Source organism: Heptranchias perlo, chromosome 10 (genome assembly GCF_035084215.1).
Source record: "Heptranchias perlo isolate sHepPer1 chromosome 10, sHepPer1.hap1, whole genome shotgun sequence".
In the NCBI taxonomy this organism is placed as follows: domain Eukaryota; kingdom Metazoa; phylum Chordata; class Chondrichthyes; order Hexanchiformes; family Hexanchidae; genus Heptranchias; species Heptranchias perlo.
This window is the reverse complement of record NC_090334.1, coordinates 4,801,711-4,823,223: the sequence shown is the minus strand read 5'-3', so window position 1 is coordinate 4,823,223 and position 21,513 is coordinate 4,801,711. Positions and strand designations below refer to the sequence as shown.

At 53.2% G+C, this 21,513-nt stretch overlaps 1 protein-coding gene across 1 annotated transcript in view; it reads right to left on the bottom strand.

Moving 5' to 3' along the window:
• sptbn5 (spectrin, beta, non-erythrocytic 5) overlaps positions 1-21,513 on the bottom strand; it is a 394,215-nt gene that overhangs the window by 8,330 nt on the left and 364,372 nt on the right. The window contains exons 68-71 of the mRNA XM_067991151.1: positions 20,782-20,867; positions 12,640-12,706; positions 11,721-11,819; positions 4,938-5,059 (exon numbers count right to left, since the gene is read on the bottom strand). Coding sequence (XP_067847252.1) covers positions 4,938-5,059; positions 11,721-11,819; positions 12,640-12,706; positions 20,782-20,867 — 374 coding nt within the window. The remainder of the gene's footprint in view (positions 1-4,937; positions 5,060-11,720; positions 11,820-12,639; positions 12,707-20,781; positions 20,868-21,513) is intronic.

The window sequence follows — 21,513 nt, the reverse complement described above, 5'->3', positions numbered from 1 at the left end:
CTTACTGATCATACCTTTTACATTCATATCCAAGTCATTAATGTAGACCACAAACAGCAAGGGACCCAGCACCGATCCCTGTGGTACCCCACTGGCCACAGGCTTCCAGTCACAAAAACAACCTTCGACCATCACCCTCTGCCTTCTGCCACTAAGCCAGTTTTGTATCCAAAGTGCCAAGGCACCCTGGATTCCATGGGCTCGTACCTTCTTGACCAGTCTCCTGTGGGGGACTTTATCGAAGGCCTTACTGAAATCCATGTATACCACATCCACTGCGTTACCCTCATCCACACGCCTAGTCACCCCCTCAAAAAATTCAATCAAATTAGTCAGACATGATCTTCCCTTGACAAAGCCATGTTGACTATCCCTGATTAATCCTTGCTTCTCCAAGTGGAGACTAATTTTGTCCTTCAGAATTTTTTCCAATAATTTTCCTACCACTGATGTTAGGCTCACTGGCCTGTAGTTCCCCGGTTTTTCCCTACTCCCCTTCTTGAATAATGGTATTACATTAGCGGTTCTCCAGTCCTCTGGCACATCCCCTGTGGCCAGAGAGGTTCTGAATATATGTGTCAGAGCCCCCGCAATCTCCTCCTTTGCCTCACACAGTAGCCTGGGATACATTTCGTCCGGGCCTGGGGATTTATCCATTTTTAGGCCTGCTAAAACCGCCAATACCTCCTCCCGCTCGATGTTAATATGTTCAAGTATATCACAGTCCCCCTGCCGTATTTCTATGTCTACATCGTCCTTCTCCATAGTGAAAACAGATGCAAAAAATTCATTTAGAACCCCTCCTACATCTGCCAGCTCCACACACAGATTGCCATTTTTGTCCCTAATGGGCCCTATTTTTTCCCTAGTCATCCTCTTACCCTTAATATACTTATAAAACATCTTAGGATTTTCCTTTATTTTGCTCGCCAGTGTTATTTCATGGCCCCTCCTTGATCTCCTAATTTCTTTTTTAAGTATCCCCCTGCACTTTTTGTACTCCTCTTGGGCTTCCTCCGTCCTTAGCCTTTTGTATCTGCCAAAAGCCCTCCTTTTTTTCCTAATCCATTCTCGTATATCCCCTGACATCCAAGGTTCCCTGGAGTTCTTGGAACCACCCTTGACCTTTACGGGAACATGTTGCCATTGTATGGTCTCAATCTCCCTTCTGAAAGACTCCCATTGCTCCGATGCGGATTTTCCTACAAGCAGCTGATCCCAGTCCATTTTGGCCAGATCCTGCCTTATCCTATTAAAATCGGCCTTCCCCCAATTTAGAACCTTTATTTCCGGCCCCTCCCTGTCCTTTTCCATGACTACCTTAAATCTCACCGAATTATGGTCACTGTCACCAAAGTGCTCACCTACTAGCACTTCTTCCACTTGGCCGGCTACATTCCCTAGAATTGGGTCCAGTACCGCCCCCTCTCTTGTCGGACTTTCTACATGCTGGCTCAAAAAGCTCTCCTGGATGCACGTTAAGAATTTTGTACCCTCTAAGCCTTTTACACTCTGAGTATCCCAGTTAATATTGGGGAAGTTGAAATCCCCCACTATTATTACCCTATTATTTGCACAATTTTCTGAGATTTGCCTACATATCTGTTCCTCTATCTCCCCCTGACTGTTTGGGGGCCTATAGTGCACTCCCATCAAAGTGCTTGCCCCCTTTTTGTTTTTAAGCTCCACCCATATGGCCTCATTTGAGGAACCTGCTAATATATCATCCCTCCTTATGGCAGTAATTGATTCTTTAATTAATATTGCGACCCCCCCCTCCTCTTATACCTCCCCCTCTGTCTCGCCTGAAGATTCTGTACCCCGGAATATTGAGCTGCCAGTCTTGCCCCTCCCTCAACCATGTCTCTGTGACAGCAACAATATCATAGTCCCATGTGTTTATCAACACCTTCAGTTCATCCACCTTATTCGCAAGACTCCTTGCATTAAAATAGATGCCATCCAGCCTTGCCCTTACATATTTGCCCTGTCTTCCAAGCTGACTTGTTTTTTTCTCTATATTTGGCTGCACATCACCCCCTATTGTAGCTCCACTCTGTATCCCATCCCCCTGCCAAGTTAGTTTAAACCCCCCCCAACAGTGCTAGCAAACCTCCCCGCAAGGATATTTGTCCCGCTCTGGTTCAGGTGCAACCCGTCCGACTTGTACAAGTCCCACCTTCCCCAGAAGCAGGCCCAGTGATCCAGGAAACTGAAACCCTCCCTCCTGCACCAACTCTTTAGCCACGCATTCATCTGTTCTATCCTCCTATTTCTATACTCACTAGCCCGTGGCACTGGGAGTAATCCAGAGATTACAACCTTTGAGGTCCTGCTCTTTAATCTGCTACCTAGCTCCCTAAATTCTTGATGCAGGACCTCATCTCCCTTCCTACCTATGTCGTTGGTCCCAATGTGGACCATGACCTCTGCCTGCTCACCCTCCCCCTTGAGAATGCCCTGTCGCCGCTCAGTGACATCCATGACCCTGGCACCAGGGAGGCAACAAACCATCCTGGAGTCACGTTTACGGCCACAGAAACGCCTGTCTGTTCCCCTTACGATAGAATCCCCTACCACTATAGCTCTTCCACTCTTTTTCCTCCCAGCCTGTGCAGCAGAGCTACCCCTGGTGCCAGGAAGTTGGCTCGTGCATACCACCCAACGATACACAAACCGGTTCTCACACACCACCCAACGATACACAAACCGGTTCTCACACACCACCCAACGATACACAAACCGGTTCTCACACACCGCCCAACGATACACAAACCGGTTCTCACACACCACCCAACGATACGCGAACCGGTTCTCACACACCACCCAATGATACACGAACCGGTTCTCACACACCACCCAACGATACGCGAACCGGTTCTCACACACCACCCAACGATACGCGAACCGGTTCTCACACACCACCCAACGATACGCGAACCGGTTCTCTCACACCACCCAACGATACGCGAACTGATTCTCATACACCACCCAACAATACACGAACCGGTTCTCACACACCACCCAACGATAAGCGAACTGATTCTCACACACCACCCAACGATAAGCGAACTGATTCTCACACACCACCCAACGATAAGCGAACTGATTCTCACACACCACCCAACGATAAGCGAACTGATTCTCACACACCACCCAACGATAAGCGAACTGATTCTCACACACCACCCAACGATAAGCGAACTGATTCTCACACACCACCCAACAATACACGAACCGGTTCTCACACACCACCCAACAATACACGAACCGGTTCTCACACACCACCCAATGATACGCGAACCGGTTCTCACACACCACCCAACAATACACGAACAGGTTCTCACACACCACCCAACGATACGCGAACCGGTTCTCACACACCACCCAACAATACACGAACCGGTTCTCACACACCACCCAACGATACGCGAACCGGTTCTCACACACCACCCAACGATACGCGAACCGGTTCTCACACACCATCCAACGATACGCGAACCGGTTCTCTCACACCACCCAACGATACGCGAACTGATTCTCATACACCACCCAACAATACACGAACCGGTTCTCACACACCACCCAACGATAAGCGAACTGATTCTCACACACCACCCAACGATAAGCGAACTGATTCTCACACACCACCCAACGATAAGCGAACTGATTCTCACACACCACCCAACGATAAGCGAACTGATTCTCACACACCACCCAACGATACACGAACCGGTTCTCACACACCACCCAATGATACGCGAACCGGTTCTCACACACCACCCAACAATACACGAACAGGTTCTCACACACCACCCAACGATACGCGAACCGGTTCTCACACACCACCCAACAATACACGAACCGGTTCTCACACACCACCCAACGATACGCGAACCGGTTCTCACACACCACCCAACGATACGCGAACCGGTTCTCACACACCATCCAACGATACGCGAACCGGTTCTCTCACACCACCCAACGATACGCGAACTGATTCTCATACACCACCCAACAATACACGAACCGGTTCTCACACACCACCCAACGATAAGCGAACTGATTCTCACACACCACCCAACGATAAGCGAACTGATTCTCACACACCACCCAACGATAAGCGAACTGATTCTCACACACCACCCAACGATACGCGAACTGATTCTCACACACCACCCAACGATACGCGAACCGGCTCTCCCACACCACCCAACGATAAGCGAACTGATTCTCATACACCACCCAACGATACGCGAACTGATTCTCACACACCACCCAACGATAAGCGAACTGATTCTCACACACCACCCAACGATACGCGAACTGATTCTCACACACCACCCAACGATAAGCGAACTGATTCTCATACACCACCCAACGATACGCGAACTGATTCTCACACACCACCCAACGATACGCGAACTGATTCTCACACACCACCCAACCGACTCTCCTCGCAAATCACAATAATTGAACTGGCTCTTCCACGCCACCGAACGAAATGCGATCCGGCTCTCCCCACACCATTCAATGATACACGATCCGGCTCTCCCCACACCATTCAATGATACACGATCCGGCTCTCCCCACACCATTCAATGATACACGATCCGGCTCTCCCCACACCATTCAATGATACGCGATCCGGCTCTCCCCACACCATTCAATGATACGCGATCCGGCTCTCCCCACACCATTCAATGATACGCGATCCGGCTCTCCCACACCATTCAATGATACGCGATCCGGCTCTCCCACACCATTCAACGATACGCTGTCTGGCTCTCCCCACACCATTCAACGATACGCTGTCTGGCTCTCCCCACACCATTCAACGATACGCTGTCTGGCTCTTCCACATCAACTGTCAATAGTTTCTGACAATAGTTTCTAACAATAAGTGAGTGAGCTCACCGATATCAAATCCAAGTTACCTCTCGTCCTGTTTGTTCCCAGCACGGTGCCATTGTTTGTGGTCCCATCCAGCTGCTCCTCTCCTCCCTGTGCAGACAGACTCGGTAAGCTGCTTTGTTTAAGTCTGAAAGATGGAGTTCTCCTAAACACATGAAACAAGCACAGGAAAATTATGTCAGTTTCCCAGCTGAAACTCCCAGGGCAGATACATCACGGGTTAGATACAGAGTAAAGCTCCCTCTACACTGTCCCATCAAACACTCCCAGGGCAGGTACAGCACGGGTTAGATACAGAGTAAAGCTCCCTCTACACTGTCCCATCAAACACTCCCAGGGCAGGTACAGCACGGGTTAGATACAGAGTAAAGCTCCCTCTACACTGTCCCATCAAACACTCCCAGGGCAGATACATCACGGGTTAGATACAGAGTAAAGCTCCCTCTACACTGTCCCATCAAACACTCCCAGGGCAGGTACAGCACGGGTTAGATACGGAGTAAAGCTCCCTCTACACTGTCCCATCAAACGCTCCCAGGGCAGATACAGCATGGGTTAGATACAGAGTAAAGCTCCCTCTACACTGTGCTATCAATCACTCTCTGATCAGGTACAGCACGGGTTAGATACAGAGTAAAGCTCCCTCTACACTGTCCCATCAAACGCTCCCAGGGCAGATACAGCACGGGTTAGATACAGAGTAAAGCTCCCTCTACACTGTCCCGTCAAACACTCCCAGGGCAGGCACAGCACGGATTAGATACAGAGTAAAGCTCCCTCTACACTGTCCCATCAAACACTCCCAGGGCAGGTACAGCACGGATTAGATACAGAGTAAAGCTCCCTCTACACTGTCCCATCAAACACTCCCAGGGCAGGTACAGCACGGGTTAGAAACAGAGTAAAGCTCCCCTTAGACTGAAGCCCTTTAAAAACAGTAGGAGAATTTATTTTGACCGTTTGAACAAGATGAGATATTTGACTGGTCATTTTTTTACCGGCTGCTACTTCTGATTCGTTTGCTTTGAGCCTATGGACTATTGATTGGAACAACTAACCATTTATCTGTTTAATTACCAATCAGAATCTTTGCTCAAAGTGCTGGAAATCTGAAACAAACAGTAACTGCTTGATCTAATGCAGAGAAGGTCACATTTCACAGGCGAACCCTTCATCTGTACCCTCGGAGGAACGGCCTACACCTTAAATTTCAACAAGTCTACCCTCTCCACTGATGCTGACTGACCCGCTGAGTGTAGAATTTTCTGATTTCTTGCTCTCCAGATGAGGTGCTGTTTGCTTCAAAATTGAACCGATTCCTTTTATTTGAAACATGGGGGCCGATTTTCGGATGGACGAGCGGGTGCGTTGGTGGCGGGGGGGCTCCTAAAATGGCGGAATCCTGGAGCGGGTCCAGAGCCCGGCTCCAACCCGCTGACTTCCGAGTTCCCCAGTGACGCGTTCGGGTGCACGCAGCTCCCGAGTGCGGGACTCCCACCGGCAATTAAAGCCGGCGGGATGCTGCTTTACATAGTTAGTTGAGGTACTTGACAGACCTCACTGAGTGGAGATTTTGGCAGGGGTGCGATTTTGAAGGATCCTCAGCGTGTTTCCTGTGCTGTGGGAAACACTCCCTGTTGCAATAGACGTGTTTCAGCCAGCAGCCAGTGGGAGATGCAAAGGATTATTTGACAGGTGGGGAGAAAACCTCATTTATTGCAGCAGGGAACTCTGTCACTTCAGACAAAGTTTTGGCTGCAACACCGTTGTCTTTCCACTCAAAATTTTTAATTTATACCCTAAACTCTGCTGTGCAAACACATTTACCTACTTTGCGGACCCCCTCAAACTCACATCGTCAGGATGGGGGGGCACCATGGCTGCATTCATCACTTCATCCGAGGACGAGCAACATCACCAGCCTCGCCAGGCACAGCTTCCACCTCTGCCACGTGGAGCTCCACAACACAGTGCTGCACCACAGGCACCTGCACAACAGCACCGAGGGCAACAACATAGAGAGCGACATTGCAGGAGGCACTACCCTCGCCACAGGGTCTACAGACCGAGGCTCAGCTTCCTGGACCTCTCTGAGAGCAGTGCATATGGAGGCTCAGAGTCAGTCACCGTGTAATCGCAGACATCTGCAGCCTCCTTCATGCCGAGCTGCTCCCGGCTGGCCTGAGCAGCATCTTCTTACCTGTCGCTGTCAAAGTCACCACTGCCCTCAACTTCTTCGCCTCCAGATCATTCCAATGTGCCACCGGGGACATCGCCGGGGTCTCTCAGTCGTCTGCACACAAGTGCACAAGGCAGGTCACTGACGGCTTGTTTCACAAGGCCTCGCACTATGTCAACTTCCCCATGGATGACCTCAGCCAGACGGAGAGGGCAGTGGGATTCCACGCTGTGGCTGGCTGCCCACAAGTGCGGGTGTAATTGATTGCACCCACATAGTAATTCGAGCACCTCCACACGAGCCAGGACTGTTCATCAACAGGAAGGGCTATCACTCCATCAACACTCAGCTCATCTGTGACCACCGCAAGAGATTCCTTCACGTGTGTGCCAGATACCCTGGCAGCTGCTACAATTCCTTTATCCTCCGGGAGTCCAACATCCCGCCCCTCTTCCACTCACCGAACACCCGCAAGGGCTGGCTCCTTGGGGACGTGGGATACCCCCTGCACAGGTCGCTCATGATACCCCTGAAGAACCCCACCATCGAGCAACAGCGTCGATATAACGACAGCCACATTGCCACCAGGTCTACAATTGAGCAGGCTATAGGGCTGCTCAAGATGCACTTCAGGTGCCTTGATCGTTCTGGGGGAGCGTTCAATACGCACCAGACAGAGTGGGACACATTATAGTTGTTCAGGGCATGTTGTTCATACCCTGAACAACATGGCACAACAGAGAGGGGTGCCGCTGGAAGAGGCCACATCCACATTTGCCACCCATGTTGAGGAGACGGAGGAGGAGGAGGACGAGGAAGAGGAGGAGTAACAACCCATGGGCAGAACAGCGGCTCACCTAGCTGCTCGTGAGGCCAGGGAGTCACTGATATGTGAATGGTTCTCCTAACATCAGACAGTGAGACGAGTCCAGTCCTCACCACCTGGACAGAGCAGCGGCCACACCAGCCTCCGAACCCCGCCCCCTGCACAAAATAGTCGTGCAACTACACATACACCCACTGTAGACCCTTCCTGACGACAGTCTGGAGGACATGTGTGAAGCCTTGTTAGGCCAGTGCCAGAGTATCTGCCTGCCTGTTTAAGGCGGCAGAGTATTGCTCACCCTGAGTCCGAAGGGCCGTTGTCAGGGCCTTAATGGACTCATTGTTGAGCCGTGCTTGAAGCTCCATGGAGGCTAGCCTTCCCTCTATCGCAGATATTCCCGCACTTACCCACGACACTATCTCAGAGATGCCCTCACGTCCCTGTGACACTATCTCAGAGATGCCCTCACGTCCCTGTGACACTATCTCAGAGGTGCCCTCACGTCCCTGTGACACTATCTCAGAGGTGCCCTCCTGTACCTGTGCAGGAGTTGCACTCATGCAGGAGTTGGACTCCTCCATCCTCTGCGCGATTGTGGAGAGTGTGCGTGGCACTTGTTCCAGCACCTCGCAAATGTGCTGCTGCCCCTCGATCATTCTCTTTTTCATGGCTGGCCCCCGGGGTTCAGCATCTGTGTCCAGCTGAGCAGAGCCTGGAGAAGAATGCTCCCACCGACGTGGACTCTCCACAGCTGCCCCTGCCACCAGTGTCTGCTCGTGCTTATGTGTGTGGTGACTAACCATGTGCGACCCCAGCTAACTGAGGATGGAGACCCACAGAGGTGTGTGTATCTGCACTGGTGGATGGCTCGCTCAGATGTGACGGTGCCTCCTCAGAGGCCCTGTAAGAGAACAGAAGACAATATTAAGCATGATGACAGATGTTAAGGTGCTGAAGCTGGCAAGGCATGTTAACATCATTTGCTATTGTGAGTGCTGAATGTTAAAGTTCTGTCACCAGACTTTTGTTGGGTGGCAGTCTCGGCGTCCCCGACGGACAGACACTCGAGGGTGCGGCTTAGTTCCAGAGCCTCCTGCTCCGTGTCTGTGAGGACGACCAGATGTTGCGCCCCCCTCCGGTCTTCACACTCTCCTGTGCATTCTGGGCTCTCTTCTCCTATAAGGGGAGAAAGTAGAGAGGCGTGAGTGAGGGATGGTGATGTGGCCAACTGCTGAATGCATTGGTTTGGGTGATGCTGACCGTGAAAGAGATGCATCAGAGGGTGAGTATGAGTCAGAGCCATGAGATTGTATGAGGATTGGGTTGAGTGGTAGTGGTGGGATGAGTACTGGGGAGGTGAGTAAGTGCAGGTAAGTTGAGGATGAGGTTTGAGTGGGTGTGAGGAGTGAGGTGATAGAGTAGTGTTGGCGGTGCAGAAGGAGTTGTGGGGTGGGGGCGGTGATGTGGAAGACGGAGTGTAGGAGAATGAGTAAGTGTACTTACTTTGACTGACCTAGTTAGGTCACTGAAGCACTTCATGCACTGGATCCATGTGCGGGAGACATTGTTGCTGTTGCTGGTGACCTCCTCTGCCACCTCGAGCCAGGCCTTCTTGGTGGGTAGAAAATATCCCTCCTCCTCACCCCATCCAGTAGGACCTGGAGTGAGGCATCAGTAAATCTGGGAGCAGCCTTTCCCCTGGGCTGCTCCGTTCTGTACTTCTGGTTGTTTGCTGCAGCATTAGTCAGTGGAGGACTGCCCCTTTAAATAGAGCTCCTCCAGCTGACAGCCTGTGATGCGGGTGCGCAGTCCACCCGCTGCGCAGTTTGATGACGGGAAACCCGGTAGCCACGGTAAGTGGCTTCAATTTCCCCACGATCGAGTGGGGAGCGGACGGGGATTTTACTGGGCGGGTTACCCACGTTCCCAGTCTGCACACAACCCCCCCTCCCCCCGCCTCCCTGGTAATATCGGGGCCATGAAATCAAGTTAGGGTAAGTAAAGACACAATGGGGGAATTTTAACCCCACAGGACGGGCGGGAGAGGGGCAGGTGTGGGTTAAAAATTCAACAATGGGAAATCCGACCCCAAACCTCCTCCAACACGCCTACCTCTGGTTTTAACGTGCCCCCTGGCCTGCGATCCCCTCTCCGCCACCCCAGTCTCCTCTTTAGCCCACCCCCGACTCCCTCTCCGCACCCCCCCTCCCCCACGGTCTCCTTACCAGCCCACCCCGACCCCCTCTCCGCCACCCCCCTCCCCCACGGTCTCCTTACCAGCCCACCCCCGACCCCCTCTCCACCACCCCCCCCCTCCCTCCCCCCACCACGGTCTCTTTACCGGCCCACCCCTGACCCCCTCTCCGCCAACCCCCCCCTCCCCCACGGTCTCCTTACCGGCCCACCCCGATCTCCTCTCCGCCACTCCCCCCACCCTGGTCTCCTCCTGGCCAGCGATCTCTCATAGGAACATAAGTACAGGAGTAGGTCATTTAGCCCCTCGAGCCTGAACCACCATTCGATGCGATCATGGCTCTCCCTCTATCCCTCCTTCCTCTCCACTCCCCAGCTGTGGCCTTCCCACCTGGCAGCCAGTCAGCCTTTCAATCTGGCTGGCTGCCGCCTGGGAAACGGAGAGGAAAAATTTAAATGAGGTCTTGCCGTTAAATTGGGCAGGTTTCCTGACCGCTCCCTCCCGTCAATACCGGAGCCAATGTCTCTCTTTCTCTCAGCTTAATATGCTTTCTAAAGTTTATAAAATATTAATCAAAAGCTACAAGTGTGTAAGTAGTAGTTTCTCTCTGTCACACACACACACACACACACACACACACACACAGTGGTTTAAAATAAATATTTAAAATTTGTTCCCTAGCTTTTCTTCAAATAATTTTGAAAAATGACGAGGCAGAAACTGCAAGAAGGAAAGAACTATAAGAAGGAAACAAGACGGAAATATTCTAGCCGTTCAGGCTCTGGTGCATCCTGGAAATTGGGTACATTGTGTGTGCCCAGATTGTACAGTCTGAATTCAGCTAACAAACTCAAGGCCAGTCCCAGTCTTTTGGGAGGGGCTTATCCGGCAACTAAAAACTTTAATGAATGCATTAAAAGACATTAAAGACAATCCAATGGACAAATGTAATCATGTTGTTGTTTGCTTTTATTTGAAATATCTAATGTCTAAAGTAACGGTTTAGTTTATGAGAAAAAAATGGTGGATGAGAAATGTTCAGAAACCGTTTTGTGGGGGAAAGAGCATCGAGCCTCCCGACTGCCCAGAACCTGTAATTAGACAGGGATAGGAGCCTGTCAACGACGCGCCAGTATTATTTTAAATGTGGATATCAGGATTTATAATGGAAATATTTGACACAAATGTGTGGGAAAAAAGTGGCAACAGGAAGCAAGGTTTTGTAGACAGGAAGTGTGTACTGAACACGATTTTCAATATGATAACAGATGTATACAAGAGTATTATTATATAACGCACTGAATGGCACTGGGCGATATGTACAAAGGAGCATAATACCCAGAAACGTTGTTTGTTTGTGGTAATATTATAAACATACCTTCTGTAAAACTCAGTGACAGTAAATTACAATGTCAAACAAGTGGACAAATTGCACTCGCCATATGAACATGACCAGTGTGTGTGTGACGTGTTACGATGACTGGATCTGGAGCTGCCCTCCTGAACCTGTCGCCTGTGTTCCAGCCAGAGCACACGTCCAGTCCTCAGCTACAGGCACTCTTAACTCTCCATTCCTCCCCACCGTCCCCTCAGGTGACACCTCATACCTGGGAAGTAAACCTTTGTGGCTTCCAAGTCTTTCTAAGGATCTTCCTGTCTTCACATGGCTTCCTGTAGAGAGGCGGGACCTTGCCTGGGGTTGTTTCCTTTGAATAACGAAGAGAGTATTTTAGTGGAGTGGGCGTGTTAATATTTGAGCAGCAGATCCATGGGAATCGTGTCAGTCCATAGAACACACTCAATATGATCTGTTGGTGCAGGATTGCGTCCCATTCTCTGGAATTGGCTGGGATGTTTAACAATGAGGGTCCGGAGGGCAGGGCATTAGGGGAAGGCCTAGAGTGAAGGAATCAGGTGATGGGCTAGGCCCAGAGTGTATCAGGTGGATGGTTTGTGTATGACACTGCGCTCTTGCACTGTATTGGGGTGGTTGATTGGATGGTTTGTGTATGATACAGCATTCCTGCCCTGTATTGAATTTAGGCTTGGGTTTCCTGGACTAAGATTTAAGAACAAAGCCTACCTGGTTATACAAACCCCACAGAGTATTTAATAATCACCTAGCTAACACTGCACCATCTCAGCCTGGGCAGCAATCAGGGGCTACAATTGGCCCAATGACCCTGGACTGGGGGTAGGAGGGGGAATATCACGGTTTCTGTGCCTGACAGTGAACATGTGTGCACGCATACATGTACCTGTGCATACATGTGTATCTGTATACAGATGTGCTTGCCGGGGAGATCTGGATTGGGTTCAGCATTGATGCCCCTATAGTTGAATAGCCTACTGCCAGTCACTGTCTAGGCTCCCACATAAAGAATGGCTGAGATATGGGCGAGGGACCCATGGAATTGTAATCCCATTAGAATCAGCGTCTCTAGGAAAGAAAGCACGGAGAGCCCCTGCATGTAGAGTGTGTTGCTGTAATAGAGCCTCTGGCAGAGAGAGGGGTAACCTACTCACCAGGAGAGTTGTGGAGGCTGTGAAAGAGAGGTATCATTGCCAGATGACAAACTCGCTTCACCAGAACCTGGAGAGGAGCACACAAAGAGTCAATGTCCAGCAACAGCAAACCCTGGCTTGTCACTTGTAACATCTCAGAGAAAGTAAGAGGTACTTTGTCCCTCCTCTATCACTGACCGGTCCATACTCTGTCCCTCCTCTATCACTGACCGGTCCGTACTCTGTCCCTCCTCTATCCCCGACCGGGCCGTACTCTGTCCCTCCTCGATCACTGACCGGTCCATACTCTGTCCCTCCTCTATCACTGACCGGTCCGTACTCTGTCCCTCCTCTATCACTGACCGGTCCATACTCTGTCCCTCCTCTATCACTGACCGGTCCGTACTCTGTCCCTCCTCTATCCCCGACCGGGCCGTACTCTGTCCCTCCTCTATCCCCGACCGGGCCGTACTCTGTCCCTCCTCTATCATTGACCGGTCCGTACTCTGTCCCTCCTCTATCACTGACCGGTCCGTACTCTGTCCCTCCTCTATCCCCAACCGGTCCGTACTCTGTCCCTCCTCTATCATTGACCGGGCCATACTCTGTCCCTCCTCTATCCCCGACCGGGCCGTACTCTGTCCCTCCTCTATCCCCGACCGGTCCGTACTCTGTCCCTCCTCTATCACTGACCGGTCCGTACTCTGTCCCTCCTCTATCCCCGACCGGGCCGTACTCTGTCCCTCCTCTATCATTGACCGGGCCGTACTCTGTCCCTCCTCTATCCCCGACCGGGCCGTACTCTGTCCCTCCTCTATCCCCGACCGGGCCGTACTCTGTCCCTCCTCTATCGTTGACCGGGCCGTACTCTGTCCCTCCTCTATCACTGACCGGTCCGTACTCTGTCCCTCCTCTATCACTGACCGGTCCGTACTCTGTCCCTCCTCTATCACTGACCGGTCCGTACTCTGTCCCTCCTCTATCCCCGACCGGGCCGTACTCTGTCCCTCCTCTATCACTGACCGGTCCGTACTCTGTCCCTCCTCTATCACTGACCGGTCCGTACTCTGTCCCTCCTCTATCCCCAACCGGTCCGTACTCTGTCCCTCCTCTATCATTGACCGGGCCGTACTCTGTCCCTCCTCTATCCCCGACCGGGCCGTACTCTGTCCCTCCTCTATCCCCGACCGGTCCGTACTCTGTCCCTCCTCTATCCCCAACCGGTCCGTACTCTGTCCCTCCTCTATCATTGACCGGGCCATACTCTGTCCCTCCTCTATCCCCGACCGGGCCGTACTCTGTCCCTCCTCTATCCCCGACCGGTCCGTACTCTGTCCCTCCTCTATCACTGACCGGTCCGTACTCTGTCCCTCCTCTATCCCCGACCGGGCCGTACTCTGTCCCTCCTCTATCATTGACCGGGCCGTACTCTGTCCCTCCTCTATCCCCGACCGGGCCGTACTCTGTCCCTCCTCTATCCCCGACCGGGCCGTACTCTGTCCCTCCTCTATCGTTGACCGGGCCGTACTCTGTCCCTCCTCTATCACTGACCGGTCCGTACTCTGTCCCTCCTCTATCACTGACCGGTCCGTACTCTGTCCCTCCTCTATCCCCGACCGGGCCGTACTCTGTCCCTCCTCTATCACTGACCGGTCCGTACTCTGTCCCTCCTCTATCACTGACCGGTCCGTACTCTGTCCCTCCTCTATCCCCAACCGGTCCGTACTCTGTCCCTCCTCTATCATTGACCGGGCCGTACTCTGTCCCTCCTCTATCCCCGACCGGGCCGTACTCTGTCCCTCCTCTATCCCCGACCGGGCCGTACTCTGTCCCTCCTCTATCACTGACCGGTCCGTACTCTGTCCCTCCTCGATCACTGACCGGTCCGTACTCTGTCCCTCCTCTATCCCCGACCGGGCCGTACTCTGTCCCTCCTCTATCACTGACCGGTCCGTACTCTGTCCCTCCTCTATCACTGACCGGTCCGTACTCTGTCCCTCCTCTATCCCCAACCGGTCCGTACTCTGTCCCTCCTCTATCATTGACCGGGCCGTACTCTGTCCCTCCTCTATCCCCGACCGGGCCGTACTCTGTCCCTCCTCTATCGTTGACCGGGCCGTACTCTGTCCCTCCTCTATCCCCGACCGGGCCGTACTCTGTCCCTCCTCTATCCCCGACCGGTCCGTACTCTGTCCCTCCTCTATCCCCGACCGGGCCGTACTCTGTCCCTCCTCTATCCCCGACCGGGCCGTACTCTGTCCCTCCTCTATCCCTGACCGGGCCGTACTCTGTCCCTCCTCTATCCCCGACCGGGCCGTACTCTGTCCCTCCTCTATCCCCGACCGGGCCGTACTCTGTCCCTCCTCTATCATTGACCGGTCCGTACTCTGTCCCTCCTCTATCCCCGACCGGGCCGTACTCTGTCCCTCCTCTATCATTGACCGGTCCGTACTCTGTCCCTCCTCTATCCCCGACCGGTCCGTACTCTGTCCCTCCTCTATCGTTGACCGGGCCGTACTCTGTCCCTCCTCTATCATTGACCGGGCCGTACTCTGTCCCTCCTCTATCATTGACCGGTCCGTACTCTGTCCCTCCTCTATCCCCGACCGGGCCGTACTCTGTCCCTCCTCTATCATTGACCGGGCCGTACTCTGTCCCTCCTCTATCACTGACCGGTCCGTACTCTGTCCCTCCTCTATCATTGACCGGGCCATACTCTGTCCCTCCTCTATCCCTGACCGGTCCGTACTCTGTCCCTCCTCTATCCCCGACCGGGCCGTACTCTGTCCCTCCTCTATCCCCGACCGGGCCGTACTCTGTCCCTCCTCTATCCCCGACCGGGCCGTACTCTGTCCCTCCTCTATCCCCGACCGGTCCGTACTCTGTCCCTCCTCTATCACTGACCGGTCCGTACTCTGTCCCTCCTCTATTCCCGACCGGGCCGTACTCTGTCCCTCCTCTATCCCCGACCGGTCCGTACTCTGTCCCTCCTCTATCATTGACCGGGCCATACTCTGTCCCTCCTCTATCGTTGACCGGGCCGTACTCTGTCCCTCCTCTATCACTGACCGGTCCGTACTCTGTCCCTCCTCTATCACTGACCGGTCCATACTCTGTCCCTCCTCTATCACTGACCGGTCCGTACTCTGTCCCTCCTCTATCCCCGACCGGGCCGTACTCTGTCCCTCCTCTATCACTGACCGGTCCGTACTCTGTCCCTCCTCTATCACTGACCGGTCCGTACTCTGTCCCTCCTCTATCCCCGACCGGTCCGTACTCTGTCCCTCCTCTATCACTGACCGGTCCGTACTCTGTCCCTCCTCTATCACTGACCGGTCCGTACTCTGTCCCTCCTCTATCACTGACCGGGCCGTACTCTGTCCCTCCTCTATCCCCAACCGGTCCGTACTCTGTCCCTCCTCTATCATTGACCGGTCCGTACTCTGTCCCTCCTCTATCATTGACCGGGCCATACTCTGTCCCTCCTCTATCCCCGACCGGGCCGTACTCTGTCCCTCCTCTATCATTGACCGGTCCGTACTCTGTCCCTCCTCTATCACTGACCGGTCCGTACTCTGTCCCTCCTCTATCCTCAACCGGTCCGTACTCTGTCCCTCCTCTATCACTGACCGGGCCATACTCTGTCCCTCCTCTATCCCCGACCGGTCCGTACTCTGTCCCTCCTCTATCCCCGACCGGGCCGTACTCTGTCCCTCCTCTATCACTGACCGGTCCGTACTCTGTCCCTCCTCTATCCCCGACCGGGCCGTACTCTGTCCCTCCTCTATCGTTGACCGGGCCGTACTCTGTCCCTCCTCTATCACTGACCGGTCCGTACTCTGTCCCTCCTCTATCCCCAACCGGTCCGTACTCTGTCCCTCCTCTATCATTGACCGGGCCGTACTCTGTCCCTCCTCTATCCCCGACCGGTCCGTACTCTGTCCCTCCTCTATCATTGACCGGGCCGTACTCTGTCCCTCCTCTATCCCTGACCGGTCCGTACTCTGTCCCTCCTCTATCACTGACCGGGCCGTACTCTGTCCCTCCTCTATCACTGACCGGTCCGTACTCTGTCCCTCCTCTATCCCCGACCGGTCCGTACTCTGTCCCTCCTCTATCATTGACCGGGCCATACTCTGTCCCTCCTCTATCCCTGACCGGTCCGTACTCTGTCCCTCCTCTATCACTGACCGGGCCGTACTCTGTCCCTCCTCTATCACTGACCGGTCCGTACTCTGTCCCTCCTCTATCCCCGACCGGTCCGTACTCTGTCCCTCCTCTATCATTGACCGGGCCATACTCTGTCCCTCCTCTATCCCTGACCGGTCCGTACTCTGTCCCTCCTCTATCCCCGACCGGGCCGTACTCTGTCCCTCCTCTATCCCCGACCGGGCCGTACTCTGTCCCTCCTCTATCGTTGACCGGGCCGTACTCTGTCCCTCCTCTATCACTGACCGGTCCGTACTCTGTCCCTCCTCTATCCCCGACCGGGCCATACTCTGTCCCTCCTCTATCGTTGACCGGGCCGTACTCTGTCCCTCCTCTATCATTGACCGGTCCGTACTTTGTCCCTCCTCTATCCCCAACCGGTCCATACTCTGTCCCTCCTCTATCAGTGACCAGTCCGTACTCTGTCCCACCTCTATCATTGACCGGTCCGTACTCTGTCCCACCTCTATCGTTGACCGGTCCGTACTCTGTCCCTCCTCTATCCCCGACCGGGCCATACTCTGTCCCTCCTCTATCGTTGACCGGGCCATACTCTGTCCCTCCTCTATCATTGACCGGGCCGTACTCTGTCCCACCTCTATCGTTGACCGGGCCGTACTCTGTCCCTCCTCTATCATTGACCGGTCCGTACTTTGTCCCTCCTCTATCCCCAACCGGTCCATACTCTGTCCCTCCTCTATCAGTGACCAGTCCGTACTCTGTCCCACCTCTATCATTGACTGGTCCGTACTCTGTCCCACCTCTATCGTTGACCGGTCCGTACTTTGTCCCTCCTCTATCCCCAACCGGTCCATACTCTGTCCCTCCTCTATCAGTGACCAGTCCGTACTCTGTCCCACCTCTATCATTGACCGGTCCGTACTCTGTCCCTCCTCTATCATTGACCGGTCCATACTCTGTCCCTCCTCTATCAGTGACCAGTCCGTACTCTGTCCCACCTCTATCATTGACCGGTCCGTACTCTGTCCCACCTCTATCAGTGACCAGTCCGTACTCTGTCCCACCTCTATCATTGACCGGTCCGTACTCTGTCCCACCTCTATCATTGACCGGTCCATACTCTGTCCCTCCTCTATCAGTGACCAGTCCGTACTCTGTCCCACCTCTATCATTGACCGGTCCGTACTCTGTCCCACCTCTATCGTTGACCGGTCCGTACTCTGTCCCACCTCTATCGTTGACCGGTCCGTACTCTGTCCCTCCTCTATCACTGACCGGTCCATACTCTGTCCCTCCTCTATCGTTGACCGGTCCATACTCTGTCCCTCCTCTATCAGTGACCAGTCCGTACTCTGTCCCACCTCTATCATTGACCGGTCCGTACTCTGTCCCACCTCTATCACTGACCGGTCCATACTCTGTCCCTCCTCTATCGTTGACCGGTCCATACTCTGTCCCTCCTCTATCAGTGACCAGTCCGTACTCTGTCCCACCTCTATCATTGACCGGTCCGTACTCTGTCCCACCTCTATCACTGACCGGTCCATACTCTGTCCCTCCTCTATCAGTGACCAGTCCGTACTCTGTCCCACCTCTATCACTGACCGGTCCATACTCTGTCCCTCCTCTATCAGTGACCAGTCCGTACTCTGTCCCACCTCTATCACTGACCGGTCCATACTCTGTCCCTCCTCTATCAGTGACCAGTCCGTACTCTGTCCCACCTCTATCATTGACCGGTCCATACTCTGTCCCTCCTCTATCACTGACCAGTCCGTACTCTGTCCCACCTCTATCATTGACCGGTCCATACTCTGTCCCTCCTCTATCAGTGACCAGTCCGTACTCTGTCCCACCTCTATCATTGACCGGTCCATACTCTGTCCCTCCTCTATCACTGACCAGTCCGTACTCTGTCCCACCTCTATCATTGACCGGTCCATACTCTGTCCCTCCTCTATCACTGACCGGTCCATACTCTGTCCCTCCTCTATCGTTGACCGGTCCATACTCTGTCCCTCCTCTATCAGTGACCAGTCCGTACTCTGTCCCACCTCTATCATTGACCGGGCCGTACTCTGTCCCACCTCTATCACTGACCGGTCCATACTCTGTCCCTCCTCTATCAGTGACCAGTCCGTACTCTGTCCCACCTCTATCATTGACCGGGCCGTACTCTGTCCTACCTCTATCACTGACCAGTTCTGTACTCTGTCCCACCTCTATTATTGATCGGTCCCTACTCTGACCTACTCTATGACTGCCCTGTCTGTTCCTCCAGTGTTAAGACCCTCAGAGTTGATAATCCAACCTTGGATGTCCCTGGCCCCAGGGTACAGTAAGGGGTGTTGAAGCCTGAGGCCTGCTAGGATTGTGGCACACTATAATCTGACCAAAAGGCTTTTTTAGTGGGCATTGAGCATCTGGTTGAGTTTAAACTTCCAGATCACACTCGAGTGTGTCATAACTATAACCAGCCTCCGCCCTCAGCTTTACTGTGCGGCATGCACTGGGCGTAGTAAGTGATTAAAAAATATGTTCATCAGGCTTGGCCCTAGTGCTGGAGGTCCTAAACTGCCCCAGACTCAGCATCTGTATAAACAGGTACTGCAAGGGAGGCCCCTTCCCTCACATTGGCTCTTTCTCTCAGAGGGGCCCCATTGCTACAGCCTGGCTGGAGATTGCTCCTCTTTTTAAGCTTGTTTGTTGTTTAGCTCTTTTGCCACATAGGAACTTAATGTCTGCTTCTTAAAGCTACTCTCCATGTGCTGTCTCTGCCAAATGCCCCAGGGATCTTTCGATGTGTTTTGTCTATGTGGGCATCGCTATGGGCAGGTTTTGAAGAGAAGGTGGCGTGCCAGGTTGATTGGTACTGCCCCTTAGGTCACGATCCACGTGTAAAGCCAGACAATCGGCCAAAGATAGTGTGCTTGTCGAGACTGCGATTCCCGAAGGAGCCCGTCACTGCCCTCTGCACACTCACGTAGCCAGAGCTGGACAGGGGCGGCTCTGTCAAGCAGCAGAGACCGGCAACACACAGCTGCATCACGTGAGTCACAAATGCCTTGGCCATTCCATTCATCTGTACGCCCACTGAGAAAACACAGCAACACAAGGCAGCCAACACTTTTATTGTCTGCCTACATTTGCCGAAGTGCAGGGCATTTTTGAAATGAACCCAGCTCTGAGCCCCGGCTCCCAGTGCTGCCCAACTTCATGATCAGAAACTTGAACGCAGGGCTGGCCTGTGAGCGTAGGTATGGAATCGTGCTGCCAATGGCCATACTCGGCCACTACCATGATCCCCTCACTGGGGGCCAATGTCAAGGGCCAGGAAGACAGGATGGAGGCTGCTGCGGGACTAAGGATACTCTCTGCAGCCATATCTGGTTATCCCATTGAGGCAGCCAAGAAGAAGAGCCGAGAAGCCATTTTGTGTATGGCCATGCTGGTACCAGCGGGATGGTGGAACAGAACGTCAAGTTCCTGTGCGATTGGAAAGGTGGTTCAAATTACCGCTGCATCGTACAATTGGCCCTTGCCATGGAGCCTGAAAATGGGGCCTAACCCGCTTCCCCTTGGCTAGCTCCTCCCCTCCTTCAAAAACCTCCTCCAAATCTACCTCTTTGGTCACCAGCCCTCACCCTTCTCCAGCCATCCTAGGTGTGGGGTTATAACACTATGGGGTGTTTCGAAGGGGCTAAATAGTCACAAATGACTGTTGACTTCTGTCACTCTGGCTCTGAAATGCGCTGAAGTGAAGCACCTACACCCAAGAACAACTTGCATTTATCTATCGCCTTTAACGTAGTAAAACGTCCCAAGGTGCTTCACAAGGGCGTTATCGACAAAATTTGACCCCAGGCCACATCAGGAGCTATTAGGACAGGTGAGCAAAAGCTTGGTCAAAGAGGTAGGTTTTAAGGTGCGTCTTAAAGGAGGAGAGAGGGAGAGAGGCGGAGAGGTTTAAGACTCCCACCCAAACTGAGTTACCTGCATTGTTCCTGATCTTCTGGATCCATTCGTCCATCAGTTCGTCCGATGGAGCAGAGAAGAGATACTCAGCTCCGTCACTGAGCCTAGGGAAACAGATTCCATTCACAGTGTTTGCTACATTACCTCACACACCCCCCCAGGTATAGGTATATGTACAGACTCACAACCCCCCCCAGGTATAGGTATACGTACAGACTCACACCCCCCCCCCCAGGTGTAGGTATATGTACAGACTCACACACCCCCCCAGGTGTAGGTATATGTACAGACTCACACCCCCCCCCAGGTATAGGTATATGTACAGACTCACACACCCCCCCCCCCCGGGTATAGGTATATGTACAGACTCACACCCACCCCCAGGTATAGGTATACGTACAGACTCACACACCCCACCAGGTGTAGTTATATGTACAGACTCACACCCCCCCCCCCGGGTATAGGTATATGTACAGACTCACACACCTCCCCAGGTATAGGTATACGTACAGACTCACACCCCCCCCCAGGTACAGGTATATGTACAGACTCACACACCTCCCCAGGTATAGGTATACGTACAGACTCACACCCCCCCCCAGGTATAGGTATATGTACAGACTCACATCCCCCCCCCCCCGGGTATAGGTATACGTACAGACTCACACCCCCCCAGGTATAGGTATATGTACAGACTCACACCCCCCCCCCATGTATAGGTATATGTACAGACTCACACACCCCCCCAGG